We start from the raw sequence: 18964 nt of genomic DNA on the forward strand, positions 1-18964 counted from the left end.
AGTGTAACATGGGGTGACTTATCTAATGGTTGGGGTGGATTTTACATAAACACCGTGATGGAGCCATCCCAAGCCAGCAACTCCTCTCCCTCTTCAATTAACTTCTCCATACACATCATTTATTAACATTAATTAGCATTTAATTCAACGGTCCAACTAGTTGTGTGTGAGCATTTCTCATATATATTCTAAATAAGCAAAAATCTGCCCATATATCATATCTTAGAATTGCTAAACAACATTGGGTGTGCATGGCTTGAATGTCCAATGACATGGCATGAACAATTCCTAAAATTACATTGATGGGGTGATTCTAACCATCCAACTAATGGCCACCAAATAGGCAAGCTAGGGTCCAAAATCCACCCAAAAAAGGTTATGCATTGGACTGGCGATGAATGGAGCTATATCCAACAAACCCATACGGTATCTACACTCAAAAGTCCCATTATCTAAAATACAAAAACATATACAACAATGTGTCCAGCATAAGCATTTTCCATCTCACCTCAGAATAAATCTCCAACCTACCCTTGACCTCATCACGTAGTTTGCTTCTTCTTTAATTGCAACCTTCAATAAGCCCACCGCAAACAATTCCACAAAAACCAAGGGCATTTTAGTCAATAAAGAACCAATAATATATAACAAGCCACAACAAATTATTTTCTTGGGTGGCAAGACGCATGTCCATGTCCAAGTCCAACCAACGAGCTGAGGACCTAAGTCCAGGCTAAAGCCCGGCCCAGCTCCTGAGTGAGTTGGATGCGGCAGGGCTTACTTATCAAGCCATTATCCAGACTCAAGCCTATGTCTGACCCCATCCAACCCACAGGCCTTGAGGCTCAATGCCAAAATCCAGCATGGATTGCTGAAACTGCCTAAATTGTGGAACCCACTATTGCTAAGTTACAATCCACAAAAGTTAGATTGGTTGAATAATTCTAACCACTTATTTGTGGACACCCGTTTAAAGAAATAAGACCATTGGATGTTTTTAATTTTCAACACCCAATAAATGCCCACTAATCTAATAGTAAAAAATAAAAATAAAAATTGAGTAATTTTGGTTCATGATACATCTAAAATGGCATCCATAGACATTTGAATTACTTGTATGACATGCATGCAACTTCTAAGTACACGTGTGCCAGAGTAACAAAATTTCTCTTAAAAAGGGCTTTTGACATATAAACCCCTACGGTTTGGACTATGTCCAATATAGTCTCCCTAGATAAACCCATACCTTTCATTAATGTCCCATCATACTGTTAGTGTATTTTCACGTGAATGGTCTAGATTGGTCTAGACAGTTGACCAGTGGTCTGGATCAATCCCACATACCAACTATTGATCGGGAATGTGCATATATGTCCAATCACGTGAATGGTCTAGATTAGTATAGATCATTGATCAATGGTGTGAATCAATCAATGTGGGGTCCCACATGCCACCTATTGATTGGGAAATTGGGAAATGAGCAATATCTTCATTTCGTTCCCATGGTAGAGACCCAAAAGCAAAACAGGTCATTTCCTTTAGCTCAAGGTGGGTTTTTTGGGCTAGCATGAGAAAAAAACCAAGGAAACATCTTCTCCTTGATTGAACTGAATCTTTGCATTTTCAAATCAGTTGTGCATCCAAACGCAGCCTAAGCCATTCAAATGGGTCATTGTGTGTGTCTGATGTTGGTAAACCCATGCATTTTGGCATAAGCTGGTTGTTCTCTATGATTGAAGATTCACCCGTTAGCAGGCCACTTTCAGAAAGTTTCATGGTAAAGGCATCTATCTTAAATAAATTTATCAAAGGAAGCTTACCCGTGGCCCAATAACATCCACGCCATCAACCACGGCATTCCAAATTCAAGAAAAAAGCGTGCTCCAAGTAGACCAGGGTGTGGGATCTGCATCGCTGTAAGGAACTGCACCAAAACCAACATGAAAAAGGAAGATGAGAAAAGAATGGATCAGTCAAGGAAGCAGGCCTTGAATATGCTTCACCCAACTCTCAGACTCTGAAAGATTGTATGGCAAAGGACAATACAGTGTGAATTTTTCCATCCGATAACGCAGGAATGGAAGACTTACCGATAGAGGGCCGGACCCAAAATCCAAGTAAGGTCGGTATGTTGTTACCATTTTAGACGCCATTCGAGCCACTGCATGTACTGTTCTAACACGAATCATCCTTTTCTCCTCATATCTACTCAAATCACCAAAAGTTAGCAAACCATGTAGATTGAGCTGATCTCAGGAATAAATAAATAAATAAATAACAACAACAACAACAACATATCGGAAAATCCACGCTCTACCAGGTGAACAGGTTAATTCCATCTAGAGCAGTCAGTAAGGCGGGTTTAGGCCATGCCTTGTTTATCCTGAGCCCATCCAAGTTAATTGTTTTGGCCTTTCGATTTGTTGGAGGCCCGAACTGAGGGCCAAAGCATGGTTTTAAGACTCGCCCAAGTCAGGTGTGACTTGTGCGAGTCAACTTGGATTCAGTGGGACCCGATCTGATTCAACACCACGAGCACCCCTCTGAGTCACCCCCAAAGCGAGCAAGTTGGGCTGATTCAGCCCTGACTCAGGCAAGTCAGGAATAGATTCACAGCTGAACCAGTCGATCCAAGTAACTGAGTCTTTTAACCATGGGCCTGAGTTCAGACCCGAACCGGGACCATGATGAGCATAGATAAGCCTGGACCCGGGTTCAGCGTAGGCCTTAATAGAGCCTCGAATTCGAGCTGTGCCCACCCTCTGTAGGGCCATCAAGCTCAATCCACCAGTTATGCCAGCAACCACCAAGGCCATGTTTGTTAACACATAACCTTTTAAGCGCAGAAGCCACTTCATCTGACATTAGACCATAAGAGGTACAGTCTACAGCTTTCTCGAGCTCTAGTACAAGCTGATAACAGTCCTGCATATTTTCAAAACATATATAGGCTATGAGAATACGGCAGCTGCCGGAGACGTATCTATGAAGAGCTAGGATAGTATATTGGTCTTAAACGAGAGGCAGACGCAAATGACATACCTCAATCGCCATGCAACCTCCCTGGCCTAGATTAGGTTGCATCGGATGAGCAGCATCGCCTAACAGCGTCACACGTCCTCTGCCCCAGGTGTACATCATGTCCCTATCATAAACATCTCTCCTTAAAATCATATGCTCTGGCGTTTCAGATATTAGAGTTACCACTTCACTGCACCAACCCCCGAATAGTTTCAGTAGCCTCCTCTTTTTACCTGTGGTTTTCAGTAATTTAAATCTTTGGTTGGAGAAACATTCCCTTAGTTGGATCCAATTGCATGTTTTGAACCATTAAAAAAAAGAGAGAGAGTTTTCAGCAAGAAGTCTAGAAACAATCCACGGAAGTTTTAGCTTATCTCGAATAAAACTTCCCTTGAATAGCATTATAACGAGGGCATTTCTAGAGATGTGTTGGATTATGAAAATGGTGGTGTTTCTGATATTGCCAATTTTCCTTCTTTTCCTGTCCTCATCTATCCATGGTTGAGTAGTTCCGTCACAGCTCAGGATCCCAAAATGTGTTGCCCCCATCATGACCCACATGAATCCTCCGTGTTTAGGATTATATGCTACACAGGACATCATAAGAAACTAACACTTAACTGATGATTCTGACCATTACAATGTGTAGATGTAATCAGAACACAGAAAAGAAAATTTTCAATTCAACTCCAAAAATCAGGGCCAACATCATCACTGAAGTGTGATTAGGGGATCATAACTTATTTATGGTGATTATGGGATCATAGCTTAGTTATGGTAGTATGGGAGCATGGACGATTCAAATCATCAGACCACCTCAGCATGTGGGCCCCAGTGGTGAAATGTGCTGGCGATGCTTAGTCCCAACATAGGCATTCCAAAGGCCGACGGGATGCACAAGCCTCGAATCATGGTTGAGGTAAGATAGGAACTTCAAGATTTTATCACAAACGAGACTTGATGTGGAAAGAGAGCGAAAGCACTAGCACACTTAATGTGGATTGCATTTTATGTTCTGCCTCAAATGCCAAGTGCATGGGTGGCACTTGGACATCACTGCAACCACAAGTTCGCAGAGCCACCCAAACATCATCCATGAAATGGTAGACTTTAAGTCATCAATTCCACCTTTAATTTCAGGGCATATACTTGGGTTTGGGTCAACCCTAACAAAACTGACCCAACCCAACTTTGGGTTGTCCAGGTGTCATATTGGGTTAGTGATGGGGACATCATGCGCACGCCCCCCACCCTACGCACATATTCAAGGAGGAGGCAGGCCCCACTTTCGATTTAGATCGACGACGACATCTTTGGAAGGGCCTCACAGTTAGGGGCTGCGTAATGGGGCTTTGGAGTGGACCCAATCATCACATAGATTCTACCATCAGACCTCATGATCGTGGCCCACTACTTTAGATGATGTAGGATTTTTAGTTTTGATTACTTTTGTTATTAGAAACTTCATGAACAGTTTTGATTGCTTAGTATTTATTTGCTTTAAGTTTTAGTATTAATGCGCGCACATTGCGCAAAGGTAAAATTGTGTTTTGGGTTTTAGGATTTTCTTATAAATAAAGGCGCCCCGTGTAGGTATTGGAGGAAGTTTATGAATAAAATTATTGCGTTTTCTTCCTCTATATCTCTTTGGGTTGAAGAATCAAATTGGGTGTGAAACCCTCCCTTTCTCGAAGGTCTAACTACCATGGTATGAAGCCATACCCGTTCCAAATTACCCCCACCTCTTTACACCCCACATCCATCATCTTCTACATCATTTCCATCTTCAGATTCACCCTCTCTCGTACCCAAGTTTTCTTCTACAGCAGGGCACAAGCAGATTTCAGATTCTGGCCCATCTGAGGGGTTGAAACTTCGGCGGAGTACTATGCACAAATCGTGCATTAGATCGACACAAAATTTGGCATGGAGGTAGTCCTACTGTAACACCCCATTTTTTTTAACGGTGGGTTCCACCGTATCCATTGGTGTAGCCCACTTGAACCTTGGATCAGCCTCATTTTTGGGCTAATGCCCTAACTTGATCTGGCAAAATAAATGGACAGAGTGGATTTTTCATAAACATCATGAGTGGGGCCCACCATGTTTTTTTTATAAATATAATAATAATAATAAAAACAAAACAAAAGTGCACGTCACCTAAAACCAATCCCACTTCCCAATTTTCTCTCTCCTCTCATTCTTCTCCGTAATACAACTGCAAACCCAAACCCATCTTTGGCCATCAACCCACCATTAACTCCAACATCAAACTTTAACCGAAAATAATGCCGACTCTTCTTCACACTTGACGAGAGATGTGCGACATATGTAAGCTTCCAACCACAATACCCACTAACCAAGTTCATTGAAGCTTCAAAATCTACCTTCCTTCAGCCCCGTGGGACTCATCTGAGCCATCTAGAACAAAGGGCACGTTGAGATCTATCTTATACAAGAATCCGCCATTGAAGACCGCGGCATCTCCTTTGTCAAGTAGCCACCACATGATCTACATGAAGCACTATTTCAGATTCAAATCAGAAGTCATCTGGGCCGAATGGACCGCATTTGTATCGATCTTAGATCTTCTCGCCTAATCCAACCATACATGGGATATGTCACACTAAATCAGGTAGGTGATTTTCTCGATTGAAAAGACTGCATTATTATATACTTTCATTTCATTAATTATTTATTTCGTATTGCTGATTTAAGACATTTAATTTTGGTTTTACATGATATAGAATGCATTTATTTGATTTCTAATATGTGGAATAAATTCATTTGATTATTGTTAAATGCTTGTAATTATATTATGGGTGCTCTGCCCCAAAAGGATCACCATGTTATTTTTATGGGTGCTCTGCCCTAAAAGGATCATTATATTTTTATGGGTGTTCTGCCCAGGGTCATTCCCAAAAGGATCAGCACGGTACAGGTGCTCTGCCCAGGGTCATTCCTGAAAGGATCGGCATGGGTGCTCTGCCCTAGGCGATTCCCTAAAGGAATCAACACACACGGGTGCTCTTCCCTAGGTATTTACCCTAAAAGTTTATTCACCAAGTGTTCTGCTGAGGGTCATTCCCTAAAAGGATCAACACACACGAGTGCTCTGCCCTGAATTAAACCACAAAGAATTTTAGATGACTGCATTGTCTTATTTTGTTGTTATCAAAAAAAAAAAATTGTTATTGTTGTCAAGTAAAATGCTGATTCAATACTCGTAATTAATCCTATTTAATTTATTGAGTCGTATTGGTGTTAAAGTAAAATTTTCAATTTGGGAATGATTTGACCCTACGAGCCGTCGCGCTCACACCTGTATAGACTGTTTTGCAGGGTTTGTGCATGAAGAACCGGTTGGACAAGAGTAAAGACTTTTTCCCTTATTTATTTAGAAATTAATTAGAATTCAATATATGTTGTTATTAATTGTTTTTTTATATGTTAATGTAATTAAAGATTCAAGGATTGATTAGTGGATGTTATTTAATGATAGTTACTTTGACCCCTTTTAGTTGCTCTGATTTCCTTGGAAATGCATAAAATAATGTGGGTTGCGATACATATATTTTATTTAAGTACAACTCACAGTCCTGGAATTCGGGTTCGGGCCTGGCCAACTCGAGTACCGAATTTCAGCGCGTGACACCTACCCTAGCCGATCCTAGCCTAGAAGTCAGTTTCTGACTTTGTAGGCCCTACACACGTGCGGACGGTTGGACATGCACGTGCACCCAAGGCCATCGGCTGTCCAGCGCATGTGATTCATCTCAGGTTTTGTTTTCCTCTATTTTCATTCTCTTTAAACTTAAATCAAACCCCTTAATCCAGATCCCTAACCCTAAGAGTCCCAAATCCTAATTCTTCCCAATTTTCGAACCCTAGATTTCCCATCAAATTGAAACTTGGTGAATCTCTTGAATTGGGGAACAATCTTTTGCAAAAATGTATGACTCTAACAATCCATTAGGTTTGTTTGGTTTATAATTTTAATTTGATCCAGCCCTAAAATTGTATAGGCTTGGACCCTCATAGATTCCCCTTTTTGAATATTTGATCATATATAGGATGTGGAATTTTGTGATTGTTTAAAATTGGTATAATCTAAAGCTTGAGCTCTTACATGTCATATTTAATTTCATGTCCTGCATCAGTTAGGGTTGGAAAACTCTAACCCAATTTGAAATTGGGTTGCTTTCGGGTTAAGCAAATTTGGGTCAGGTTGGGAATAATCAGGCATATTGTGTTGGGTTGGGTCAGTTTAGGGTTGAGTATAAAGGAGTTTGGGTTGGGTTCGGGTTGAGAACTTTAGGTTGGAATTCTTGTTTGGTTGGGTTGTGGTTAGTTCCTCTTGAGGTCATGTCAGGCATAGGTTGACCGTCAACCGAGCCAACATGCCCGAGTTGCACCCCTAGTATGTACGCTATCAAACTTATCATAATCATGAACCAGGATAACCAACTCATGGACCAAGGCCAATGAGGAACTACATATGTGAGCATTAACACTAGCACCAGTAGAATATCCAACAGTAGCATTCATGAGTTGTCAAGGATGGAAAATCTGTGATATATGGCCACAAAAACAGTGCTCTACATCCTGTATGGTAAGAATATGCTGAGTCTAGGATAAGAAAAAGGGCAGTAGAATTCACATGCCTGAAGGAGGATCAATATTTCCAGGAGGCTCCTTATTGAATGCATACCATTGCATCTTACCATCACCAACATCTGAAGCAACAAAGTACTGATTGAAACCTAAAAACACCCGATACCTTCAGAGAAAGACACCAAAATAGGCATGTTATTTACGGCTCAAACCTTATATGCTGAGCAGATTTTATTTTATTTTTAAAAAAAAAATAAAAATTTGAAGAGCTCTGAGGTGAAATATTTCACTTTGGTAATTCTTTTAAGCTGAATGGAAGTTTTTCACGTGTTTATTCCATAATGTGGACATGTTAGTATATACATTTCGCACCATTTCTTAAGCAGCGGTGGCTCGACCACCACACACGTGGATGGAAAGTATCCAAAAGAAACACCCTCATTGGATGATTTTAACCATCTGACTTAGGCTGCTTTAACCTTCCATGTGATGACCACCATTTGGATGGTTAGAATCAACCAATAAGTATGACTCTTGCCATATGCTTCATTGGCAATGGGCCCCAACAATTTGGCTGATCTAGATCAACATACATAAGCGGCATATGTGGTGGAAGATTCATCGCCATTTATGAAATGGTGGAAAGCATGGAAATGTCAATCTAGCCCTTCAGCAAATGACAATGATCATACCCAATAGAGCTGATATACGGTGGCACAAAGTCTACTAATCCACTATAGCACGTGTAGTTTGAATACCGTGCATCTTGCCGCCCAAATAATTTTGCACGTACCTGCAGATCAAATGAAATTAATGAAAAAAATTGTATCCATATAAGATGATCCAACAAATGAAAATAACCCAATAACAAAACATAAGAAAAGAACACGTCACCTTTGACCAAATTCCATCTGCACCAACTAAAATATCACCTTCATATCGGCGTCCATCTTCTAAGATGACAGTGACCTGATGCAGTAAATGCCAAGGTTGCATTCAGAACTACCTCCAAATTGATCATCACCAAATATATCTCGGTAGAAAGACTTTGTTTTTAACTTAGTGTTTGGGGCAGTGTAGAAAATGAACCCTTAATGGATTGGATTGGATATGGATTTTCCACTCCTCTGCCCCCAAAATAATATTTTGCTCACTCCAGGTACAACCTGACATGAGACGAATATTGTTTAGGCAGAAAAGCATAATTCTCTACAGCACATCCAAACTAACCCTTACCTAGTGGATTTGAATTTCAAAATTCAAACTCTATTGACTCATGGAAGACATGAGTTAGAGAGATCTCACCTTGTTAGAATCTTCCTCGAAGTCCACAACATTAGACCTGTTGTATACAATATCCAACCCAACCGCATCAACTAAAATATCTTGTAGTGCCATCCTACAAATAACTAGAGTAACTGGAAGTCCCCTTTTCACAGCGGGAGTTGAGAGATCAAACTTGGCAAACCTACACTTGAACAAGAAGGAACTTGAGCTTTCAGAAGTTGGAAAAATCTAAATGGTCCCTAAATATACATGGCTCCTTTTTTCACATCTAGGTAGTACATACGCACGTACATGTTTGAGCATGTGTGTGGAGATAAAAGAAAACACTCTCTTGACACAATCTACATATGTAAAAGAAAACATTTAAGAAAGTCAGTTGTCCAACTCAATCCATATTACAAGTATCAAAAAGGGTGATGATTTGAATTCAACCATTACACAACTCTATAGCCAATAGAAGGAAATTTGAGATGGTTCAACTAAATGGAAATTTCAGTTCATGGAATTAGATGCAAGAAGGGAACTTTGGCGAAAAGGAATATTCGAGAGGGAGAGAACTGAGTTAGATATGCATGGCATGGACAGAAGTGGCCAACACGATAGACAATGCTGTGTAGCAGCTTGATATCACAGGTTTTGATCTCAGCTCGCCAAAACAGGGAGACGAGTGGAACATGATAGAAAAGAGTCCAATCAGATATGGTGATTTTGTGATGGTTCCAATGGAAACAGATCTCTCAACTAGTTAGTGTTGTAGTCAGGGCTCATCCTGCACCAAATTTGCCAAATTAGGCTGCATTTGGATGCACGAGTCAATTGAATTGTGAACATTCATTCTAATCAAGAGGAAATAACAAAAAATAATGATGGTTCTTGGCATTTGTGATGAGGAAGTAGCCAATAGTTGCAGTTACATTTCTTTCTTGTCCAACTTGAAAGCAACACAATTGCAATTTGAAGTCCGTACTCCCAGTATGAATGCTAAAGAAATCACAAATTGGTTATTTCTGCTTTATGATATTAGTTATGCAATTCAACTCAAAAGTCCAACCAAACGCACCAATAGCAGTAGCATCTAACCACCTGTAAAAACCCCGTCATTATAATTCATTTTGAATTCAAATTTTTTTCCTTCTTGAATTCTGCAATTAATAATTCACCTTATAAAAGTTTGGTAACAGATATTAGATTTTAACCATTATTCTCTTGGCACAGTAGGTAAAAATCTTCTGACTCTTAACTGCCACTTCTCCTGAAATTGATTGCATCTTTCTATGTAAGTGGTGTATGCAAACATGCGCGGAGAAATTTACATGCACAAGTCAGAGGGTGCATGTGATTTCTTATCATTTTTCAAAAGGAATTATCAGGTGCAGGTGCATCAGGACATGAATAGAATGATGTACCCGATCTGTAGTCCATACAAGTGGTGCCAACAGTTTGGTGATCCAGACTGTTGATCTACTGGACCCACCCTGGATGGGAGATGCTCCAAGAAAATTTCCAGGTTATAAAATCCTAGGATCCTATCTTTGGCTTTTCTTTCCTAATTGTTGCCATATTTTTTAGCCGTCTATTTGTTGGAGTGGTTTCTTTTGATTTGGGAGATCCTAGCAATCCACTAATTCAAGTCTTAAGATCTTTGATTGTTGCATTCCACATCCAAAATGGGGCCCATAGATCAACAGCCTGGGTCATAAACTACAGCCCCACATGTAATTCTTCTACTTTCACTATCTAATAACTTCAAATGACAGCATATAAGAGATGCAAGGATGCAGTTAGAGCTCGTCTGGATGCTTGTAATCGGAATATGCTGGAATCCAAATCACATTGTAAATAAATGGAATCAATGCAAATTGGAATCCTCGGTTGTGTTTGGATGCCTGTGATTATACACTGCAATCCAAAATTTGTCTTTGGATGCCTGTACCCACTCTCAAAAATCCAATCATTTCTAGCATTTGCATCCGATTCTCAGACTTTTGAGAGGATTGCAACTCACATGATTTTGTTGCATTCCATTTCGCATTGATTCCAATAACCACTGTTTACCATCAACAAAATGACCCTTTTTGCCCATGTGCATCCATTTACCGCCAATTACAAACATTTACTATCAACCAAACGACCAACAAACTAAACATTATAACCATCAGATACTGTAATTCTAAATTCTACTGCCCAATAATCCATGCACATAGACAGCATGAAACATACCAATGGCCTGTGATGCCGTCAGCCAGGCCATTGATCCGATTGCCCGTAACACAACCCTCTTTGAAGATCTTCTCCATGGCTTCCTTATCTATAGCTTCCAAGACCGCCAATGCATTGCTCTGAAGCTGAATAGGGCCACGGTGTCTACCCTCACCTCTCACCGCACTCAAATTCTTCTCAAACACCTTAACCCCGAATCCTTGGTTCTTCGCTGCCAGCGCCAGAACCAAACCGCCGACTCCACCACCAGCTATGAGAATCTGCGGCTTCCTCTTCTTATCCCCCTCGAATTCGACAGGACCAACGTTCTTGCAGCGGATTGTACTGCTTTCAAAACAGGTTTCTTTCTGTCTAAATATATAAATTTTGGTAGAGAAGTGGTGCTGAGTGTAGAAACAAAGGCCTTGAACAGATGCCATGGATCAAAGAGAAGGTTATTACAAGTGGGTATTTTTCCAGTATGTATGAAATTGAATTCATTTGCAGATATGAGAAGTGTCTGATTGTCTTTATAACATCTACATGCTTTTGTTGTCTACATTGGGGTGTGACAGAAGACAGCAAAAGGTCATGCTACATGTGCCAGATTTAAAAAGAGGACCCATGAGGACAAAAATCTTAGAAAAATGCAAAAGCTGCTGGAATTTTTACTTTTATTTTCAACAGAACTGAAATGGAGAAATGGGGTGAAATTTAAAATTAGAAAAGGGAACAAAAACTTATAAGAAATGCAGGGAAAATGGGATAAAATTAAAGGCCCGTAAAGTAAAAATGCAGAAACTGGACCAAGATTTCCTAGAAAATGAATTCAAGCTGGTGAAATCATAGATTCCAGGAAAGAAATTGGATATGAAATGGTGGGCAATTCAAAACCCAGGAAGGAATTTCTGTCCAAGAAAGAACCCAAATGCCAGAAATTTCTAAAATTCGAAAATAGAGTAGAGATTGAAATGGGGTGGAAAATTACCCAAAAGAGGAAATTGGGGTAGAATTGATTGTGGTAGAGAAGATAATGGCGGAAAATGATTCTTTTGAAAACCTCTTTCCGTTTCCATCGAGTGGAAAGAAAATCCTATGTTTCTATGGACTCCATCACTCTGATTATTCTACAGAAATCATTTTTAAGAAAATAAAATTTGTAAAAACTCGAAAAATGCTGGAAGATAGAAATAGAGAGAAAGAGAAAAAAGAAGGAAAAAAAAAAAAAAAACTTTAGATTCTCTGGCAAAGTGTGATGGATGATACACAGGAACAAAAACTTTCATTCTTAGAAATTGCACACGTGGCTTATAAGTAGTCAGAATAAACCGTCCAAATTTTGGTACCTACTGTAGATATATAGTCAACCAAAAATTTCACCTTATTTGATTATATCATATCGGATTTGTGGGCATTTATTGGACGGTTAGTAGCGGAGAATATCCAACGGTCTTATTTTCACAAAAAAGTGTCCTCGAATCAGAGGTCAGGATCATTCAGCTAATCTGATCTTGAGGATATCACTTAGAGGCGGTAAACTACACTATCTAATCGGTTTTATTTAGTTAATATATGCCACGTACACAAGTTTTCAGTGCCTACGTATCAAGCGCCATATGCAGCCTGAGTATAATATAACTAACTCGTTAAAAAATTTAAAAAATTTAAAAATTCTGCGAAAGTAGACATGCATGGCTACTTGCGCGTAGCGTTCAGAATCCTGGTTGGCACGAATGTATAATGTCGCACGTGTTCATTAGATCTTGATCGTCTATCTTATGGGCGAGACTATTTCTGCATCGTGGTAAAAAATTCAGGTCTTTGCCTTCGTGAAGTGGGCCACACGTGTCCCGGAGTGGGACATAAAAGTGAGAAAGGGTTCGCATTCAACATGGACGGGCGACATATATGATGACTGTAACCTCGTCATTTTCCAGTCACGAAACAGTGTGACCCACTTAATGAACGGTCTAGATTTATGCGCACGTGCCAAATTGCCCTGTTGGGGAATGGCGCTTGTATAGCTACTCTCGTCAGTAACCATGGCTGTCTACAGTGGACTGACGTTGTGGAACAGCGACACCTGTGATATTAGAATGGAATGACACGTGGCAACATTTCTCCTCCATGTGTAGGCCGTGAGTTCGTAATCCAGCGTCTGTCGCCGCTAACATGGGCCAGGGCCACTTGCTGAGATGGACCGATGATTTTAACCGTCCATATTTCAGTTACTACCATTAAAAGGCTATTACCCTATAGCCACGGTTCAGTGATGATCCAAGCCTTGGATTTCTACACTTGAATGAGAGCCATTGAGATCCTTCTTCTCGTTGCTCCAAATTCATCTAGGGAGAGCGATGCCACGATTATCCGCTAATTTCTGTTACGATGCACAATATGGACGGTTCCGATCATCGGACCACGTAGCATGCGGTCTCCTTGGGCGGCAACACACGCAGGATACTACGTCGCCAGAGAGGCAAAACGAACGCGTAAGCCTTAACCACTTGCGTACACGCAACCTACACCGTTCCGATGTGAAAGGGTATCGGGATTGTCGACCGTCCATAGTGGTCACTGCAATGGATGGATAGTAGTTCAAAGCCACTCTGAAATAGGACGATCTTAGCCATCATTTTCATCTCTCATGCACCGTTTCTGTTAGTTCCAAATTAAAAGGCAACAACTTGTGACTACTGCACGAACGGTTCCGATTACGTTGGAGATTGGAGAGTCGGCTGGTGAAGATGAGTGGAGAGTGGACAGTGGAGACTCCACTAGATGACTTCCTATGTGACGTTTACGCTTTCTAATCCACGTGTACATTATAAACATAAACATTATTGAGGGCATGTTTGGATGGAAGCCGATTGGCTGTTGTACCACAAACCACCGACCTGGCTGGCGTGGATACGGGTCATGCCAAGATTACCCTAATGCTCCTCGAGTTGTACGAACGGTTAAAAGGAGATCAAAGTTACGTACCCAGATTATATGTTTATTATATTCACGTCATTAGTCCATTCGGTGAGATCATTTTAAGGGCTGTTTGATTTTGTAATTACCTCGATAATTCACAGAAAATATATTATAATTATTTACCTTCGAGTTTAGAATGGCATTTTGGAGGTTGATGTTGACGGCGGCCTTCATTTATAGAGTACTCTTACGTCACCACCAAAGGAAAAAAGACATCACATCTGCAAGGCCCACCATGATATATGTTTTTTGTCCACATTGTTTATCCCCTCAGCCACCTCTTTTAAGTATGAGCTTGAAAATGAATAGGTATAAAGCTCAAGTAGACTACATCATAGGAAACGGTGGGAATTAAACTCTTACTATTGAAGGCTTTTTAAGGACCCGAAAGTTTTGGATCAAGTTGATATTTTTGTTTTCCCCTTTACCAATGGCTTTGCAACCGTATGAACAAATTGGATGACAAATAAACATCAATGTGGGATGTTGGGAGAAAATAACTTTCAACGGTTGACATCTTTACAATCATTGTTTCTTAAGATATAATCTATTCAAATTTGTCTCATTTATGGACTTATACCCTAAAATTTGTTGTTAAAATGGTTGGATGGTGTGGATAAGTTACATTCATAAGGTTACGTGAACCTAAATGAAGAAGAAAAACAAATATCATATTGATCTAAAACTTATACAACCCTTAAAAGGGTTTCAATGGTAGATGTTAAATCCTCCTTTGCTTTTTCAGTGTGGTCTGCTTGATCTTTGGACTTATTTTATTTTTCATCTCAAGCCTAACGATGAGCTCTAACGGTTTGGATATAACACATAGCTCATGTTAGGATCTATAGAATTTGGTGACGTCAACACACGAGATTATTAGTGTGTGATACACCAAACGTGTACCACACACCACCGAGCTGGCTAGTGTAGGTACATGTTGTGTAAAGACAAGCACTTACACTTCTCAAGCTTCAAGTTATGTGAACCATTCAAAGGAGATCAAAGTTGCATGGACTCCACATTAATGTATTTATTATATCCACACCGGTTCATCCATTAGGCGACCAATAAAACATTTATAAAGCCCACCATGACATTATTTTTCATCTAATCTGCTCATAAGGTCATACAAACTTGGATGAAGAGGAAAAACAAATATTATATTGATCTAAAACTCATGTGACTCCAAAAGGATTTGAGTGGTAGACATTCAATCCCCCGCTACTTTTTGCAATATGGTTCACTTGGTCTTTGAATTTATTTTATTTTTTGGCTCAAGCCTTATAAATGAGCTTGCAAAATGAACAAACAATTTAGATATAACATATACCTCAATGATGTCAACACACACCTTCAGAATACCCACGAAAGGGATTTTGTTACACTTCCCCTATCTTCACTTTACGCCACGCTGGCTCTCCATCATGGAATCAGTGAGGAATCTTTTGGATAGAATGTAAATCAGGAAATGCAACCTATTTACATCCTAAGATATTTGCATTCATTTAGAATGTAGTAAAAACTGTAACAAAGTGTTTGCATTTGATATCTCCTAATATAACATTTTTTCATCATAAAATCAATGAATTGAATAAAAAAAGTTTATCTATAATATAACATTTTAAATGGTAATTTTAGAGGAAAAAATATTTTTTTTTTCCATAGAATTTCAATCCAAACAATTACAACTATAAACGAAAAGCTTTTTTCAAAATTTTCTTTAACAAAATAAGCAAGTGTAAAAGGTTTACTTTCCTTGGTTTACCTTCAACCCAAACAGCCATAAAAGAGATGCAACTTACCTCTAACAACATAAAGGATTAAAGAAACCCAATGCAACCCCTAGCTCCATGGGCCCCATTGTGATGTTTGTATCCACTTGTTTCATCCATTTCAGCAGCTCGTTTTAAGACATGAAGCCTAAATATAAGGAAGATACAAAACTTAACTAGGTCACACTCCACTGTTGAAACTTCCTAAGGCTCACCATGCTGTTTATATACATACTATCCAATCAATTCATTAAGGGTATTTCGACCTAGGTGAAGGTAAAATGCAAATATCATTCGGACTCATAACTTCTACAGGCAGCAAACAGGTTTCAGTGGCTTGGTATCAATCTCCATTGTTTCTTGTCGGATAGCTCAAATGATTTTGTGATCTCCTGTTTGTGCTCAGGTCTTAAAAAGAGTTGGTGAAAGGGATAAATGGAGTGAATATAACACAAACATCACAATGAGCCACAAACTGTCCATTTTTTTCATAAAAATAATACTAACCATTGGAAAAATGGAATTCGATTGCAGTCAATTAACCTAATGTGCCTTTGTTGTTGGCATATGTAGCTAGGTGCAAATGTTGTGGCGAATGGCGATGGCTCTTATTTATCTCCACTTTAATTAATCTCCCGCACTAATTGGGAAAGACTTGTGCAAGAGTGGAAGTGTTTAAGTGTGATTGGTATACTAGCCTAAGGGATCAAAACATGCGCACCCGACAATCCAGTGCCCCACGGCAAATCAAGTCTCAGAAGTTAAATCCCAAGATTGGCCAGGTATGCCAAACAGAGTCGGTGGTCTGATTCCAATCCCATGGATCTTAAGACAATCTACTGACAACACCATCAATACCTTTAATTGCATCCAATCCACCCTAATCCGTTCAAATTTACCTGGCACGTGTTTGGTTTGAGGGATTGGAAGGGATGGGAAGGTTTAATCCCGGGATCGGCCGGGCGTGCCAAACAGACTGGATATAGCAATCCCATAGATCTCAAGACAACCCACTGACAACACCATCATTACCTAGAAATCCATGCCATCAACCCTAACACCATTCAATCCCTTCCAATCCACCCCGCCAAACGAGCCCTTAGTGTTTTCTTCTCCCGCAACAATTGGGAAAGACTTGTGCAAGAGTGGAAGTGTTTAAGTGTGATTGGTATACTAGCCTAAGGGATCAAAACATGCGCACCCGACAATCCAGTGCCCCACGGCAAATCAAGTCTCAGCGGACCATCGATCTTCACACTAGTTGTCCTCAATTGTTGATTACCACTTATTTTCATTTGGCTGTCCACAAATGAAATCGCTATAAGAACCTTGCCAATTCTACATGATTCAACGGCTATTCATCGACATGCAGAGTACACATGTAGAAGATTTGGGCTTTCCACCTAGCTAAAGGTAATGTTTAGAATTCCAATCTTCCATCTTAAAAATTCAGCATGGCCGAGCCTGAGCTAGGCCAGGCCAGGGCCAGAGCCATAAGCGCCAAGCCCTAGATCGAATCGCTTCTCATTTGACTCTTCATTATCTATCCATTATCTTTCATCAAACCAGTTTATCAAGTGTAATTCACTTGGAAGAGTCGGCCTGATCGAAAACTCAGAGGGCCACACCACATGAATTAGAGCTTTTAGGAGTAATTTTCCATTGTTCTCATTGGTATGGCCTTTCTGAGTTTTACATCGGGCTGATCTTTCTCATGTACCCTTTAAATAACGGTTCTGAGTTTAGGGACAGATGGAATGAATTCGCATGTACAACATGGTGGGCCCACAGACCCTAGGTGATTTACCTGCTGCCGGTAATAGGAGTGCTGGACGATTCCAGTCCCAGCCTTGCGTTGTGGATCGGGCATAGGTGCGGCTCTTGCCCTTGTTCATTTGGGATTGATTAAACAGTCCCACCTTTGATTTGGGAACAATCTCTCTTCGAATCTGGACTATTTACGGCCTTTTTCCTTTTAAACGTCCATTAAGTACTCAGCACAGCGTTGTATTTCGACAAATTAAGGACATCAACCATGCAACTATGGAAACGGATTGGCACTTCCCCTGCCACCAGCCCGGTGGCCGATGGTCGGTGCTCTGTGGGCCCCATGTATTGGTTTCATCCATTCCGTTCATCCATTTTTAAAGATCATTTTAGGGGTTAAAATGAGGGGTATATAAATCTTAAGTGGACCACACCACAGGAAAAAAATAGTGATTTGATATCCACCATTAAAATCCTCCTAAGGCCTACTGTACTGTTTATTTGACATCCAATCCGTTGATTAGGTCATACATACCCAGATGAAGGGAAAAAACAAAGATCAGTTTGATCCAAAACTTTTATAGCCCTCAAAATTTTTTAATGATCAACATTTATTCGACACTGTTTCCTGTAATGTGGTCCACTTGAGATTGGGATATACCTCATTTTTGGTCTCATACCATAAAATGATATATAAAAATAGATGGATGGCATGGATGAAATACATACATCATGGTGGGGCCCACAGAGCACTGACAATCAGCCATTGGCTGGTGGCAGGGGGAGTAGCCAATCCGTTTCCATGGCCCATTTGTCAGATTGAAAACGAACCGTGATAACGTACCCAAAGGAGAGAACAGGAGATTTCTGGTGGAAAGAGTAGGTAGAGAAGGGGTAAATTCCTATATTAGTTTTGCTCCGTTTAAAAATGACAGTGACCCATCCTACACACAGGTAGGGCGTCCAACTATCCGGACCACCCAAATTGTAGGTCCCATCGTGGATAGAGCATGCATCTAAAATCACAACGATCAATAAATTAGTAAATTCTAACCATTCGATTTCTGGCTAGCAAATAAATGACTAAACTTAAAAAGGGGAAATCAGGTGGTTAATATTGTCTTTGCACTGTGAATTTTCGTTATGGGCCATGCACTCATGGGTCCGCAATTTAGACGGTCTGGATTGTGGTACAACCATGTCATACATACTTTTTTGATGTGAAATTTACAGCAAGCAAAGCATCCGGATTGCCCTGGCTCGCCTACCTAACTGAGTTATGAATTGAAAAGCCCTGAATTACGGAGATGCGGCCACCGTCACAT

At 40.1% G+C, this 18964-nt stretch overlaps 1 protein-coding gene across 3 annotated transcripts; it reads right to left on the reverse strand.

The window, feature by feature from the left end:
- Positions 1–205: 205 nt before the first annotated feature.
- Positions 206–12326, reverse strand: LOC131219639 (zeaxanthin epoxidase, chloroplastic-like). 3 transcript variants are annotated; one of them, XM_058214867.1, is made up of 10 exons: positions 11143–12326; positions 8941–9103; positions 8530–8604; positions 8328–8428; positions 7686–7801; positions 3043–3254; positions 2834–2925; positions 2139–2205; positions 1821–1924; positions 206–573 (listed from the first exon to the last, which is right to left on the reverse strand). In XM_058214867.1, the coding sequence occupies exons 1-10, from the start codon at positions 11559–11561 to the stop codon at positions 543–545; spliced, it is 1380 nt and encodes a 459-aa protein (XP_058070850.1). In that variant the 5' UTR covers positions 11562–12326; the 3' UTR covers positions 206–542. The 3 variants fall into 3 exon arrangements, 2 of the variants coding, with proteins under 2 accessions (XP_058070850.1, XP_058070849.1); XM_058214866.1 differs by having other exon boundaries at positions 2091–2205; positions 11143–12325; XR_009158311.1 differs by lacking the exons at positions 206–573; positions 1821–1924 and having other exon boundaries at positions 2091–2205; positions 2318–2925.
- Between the last annotated feature and the right edge of the window lie 6638 nt (positions 12327–18964).

The sequence above is a fragment of the Magnolia sinica genome, chromosome 1 (genome assembly GCF_029962835.1).
Source record: "Magnolia sinica isolate HGM2019 chromosome 1, MsV1, whole genome shotgun sequence".
NCBI classification, from domain to species: domain Eukaryota; kingdom Viridiplantae; phylum Streptophyta; class Magnoliopsida; order Magnoliales; family Magnoliaceae; genus Magnolia; species Magnolia sinica.

What these genes read in the sequence shown, in the direction of transcription:
- LOC131219639 (XM_058214866.1), bottom strand. Translation starts at nt 11,561, where the DNA reads ATGGCATCTGTTCAAGGCCTTTGTTTCTACACTCAGCACCACTTCTCT. An exon ending in CCGTATATCAGCTCTATTGG is followed by an intron (nt 7,802 to 8,327) that starts GTATGATCATTG and finishes CTTTCTCTGAAG; the next exon opens with GTATCGGGTGTTTTTAGGTT. An exon ending in TGGATGTTATTGGGCCACGG is followed by an intron (nt 574 to 1,820) that starts GTAAGCTTCCTT and finishes GGCTTATTGAAG; the next exon opens with GTTGCAATTAAAGAAGAAGC.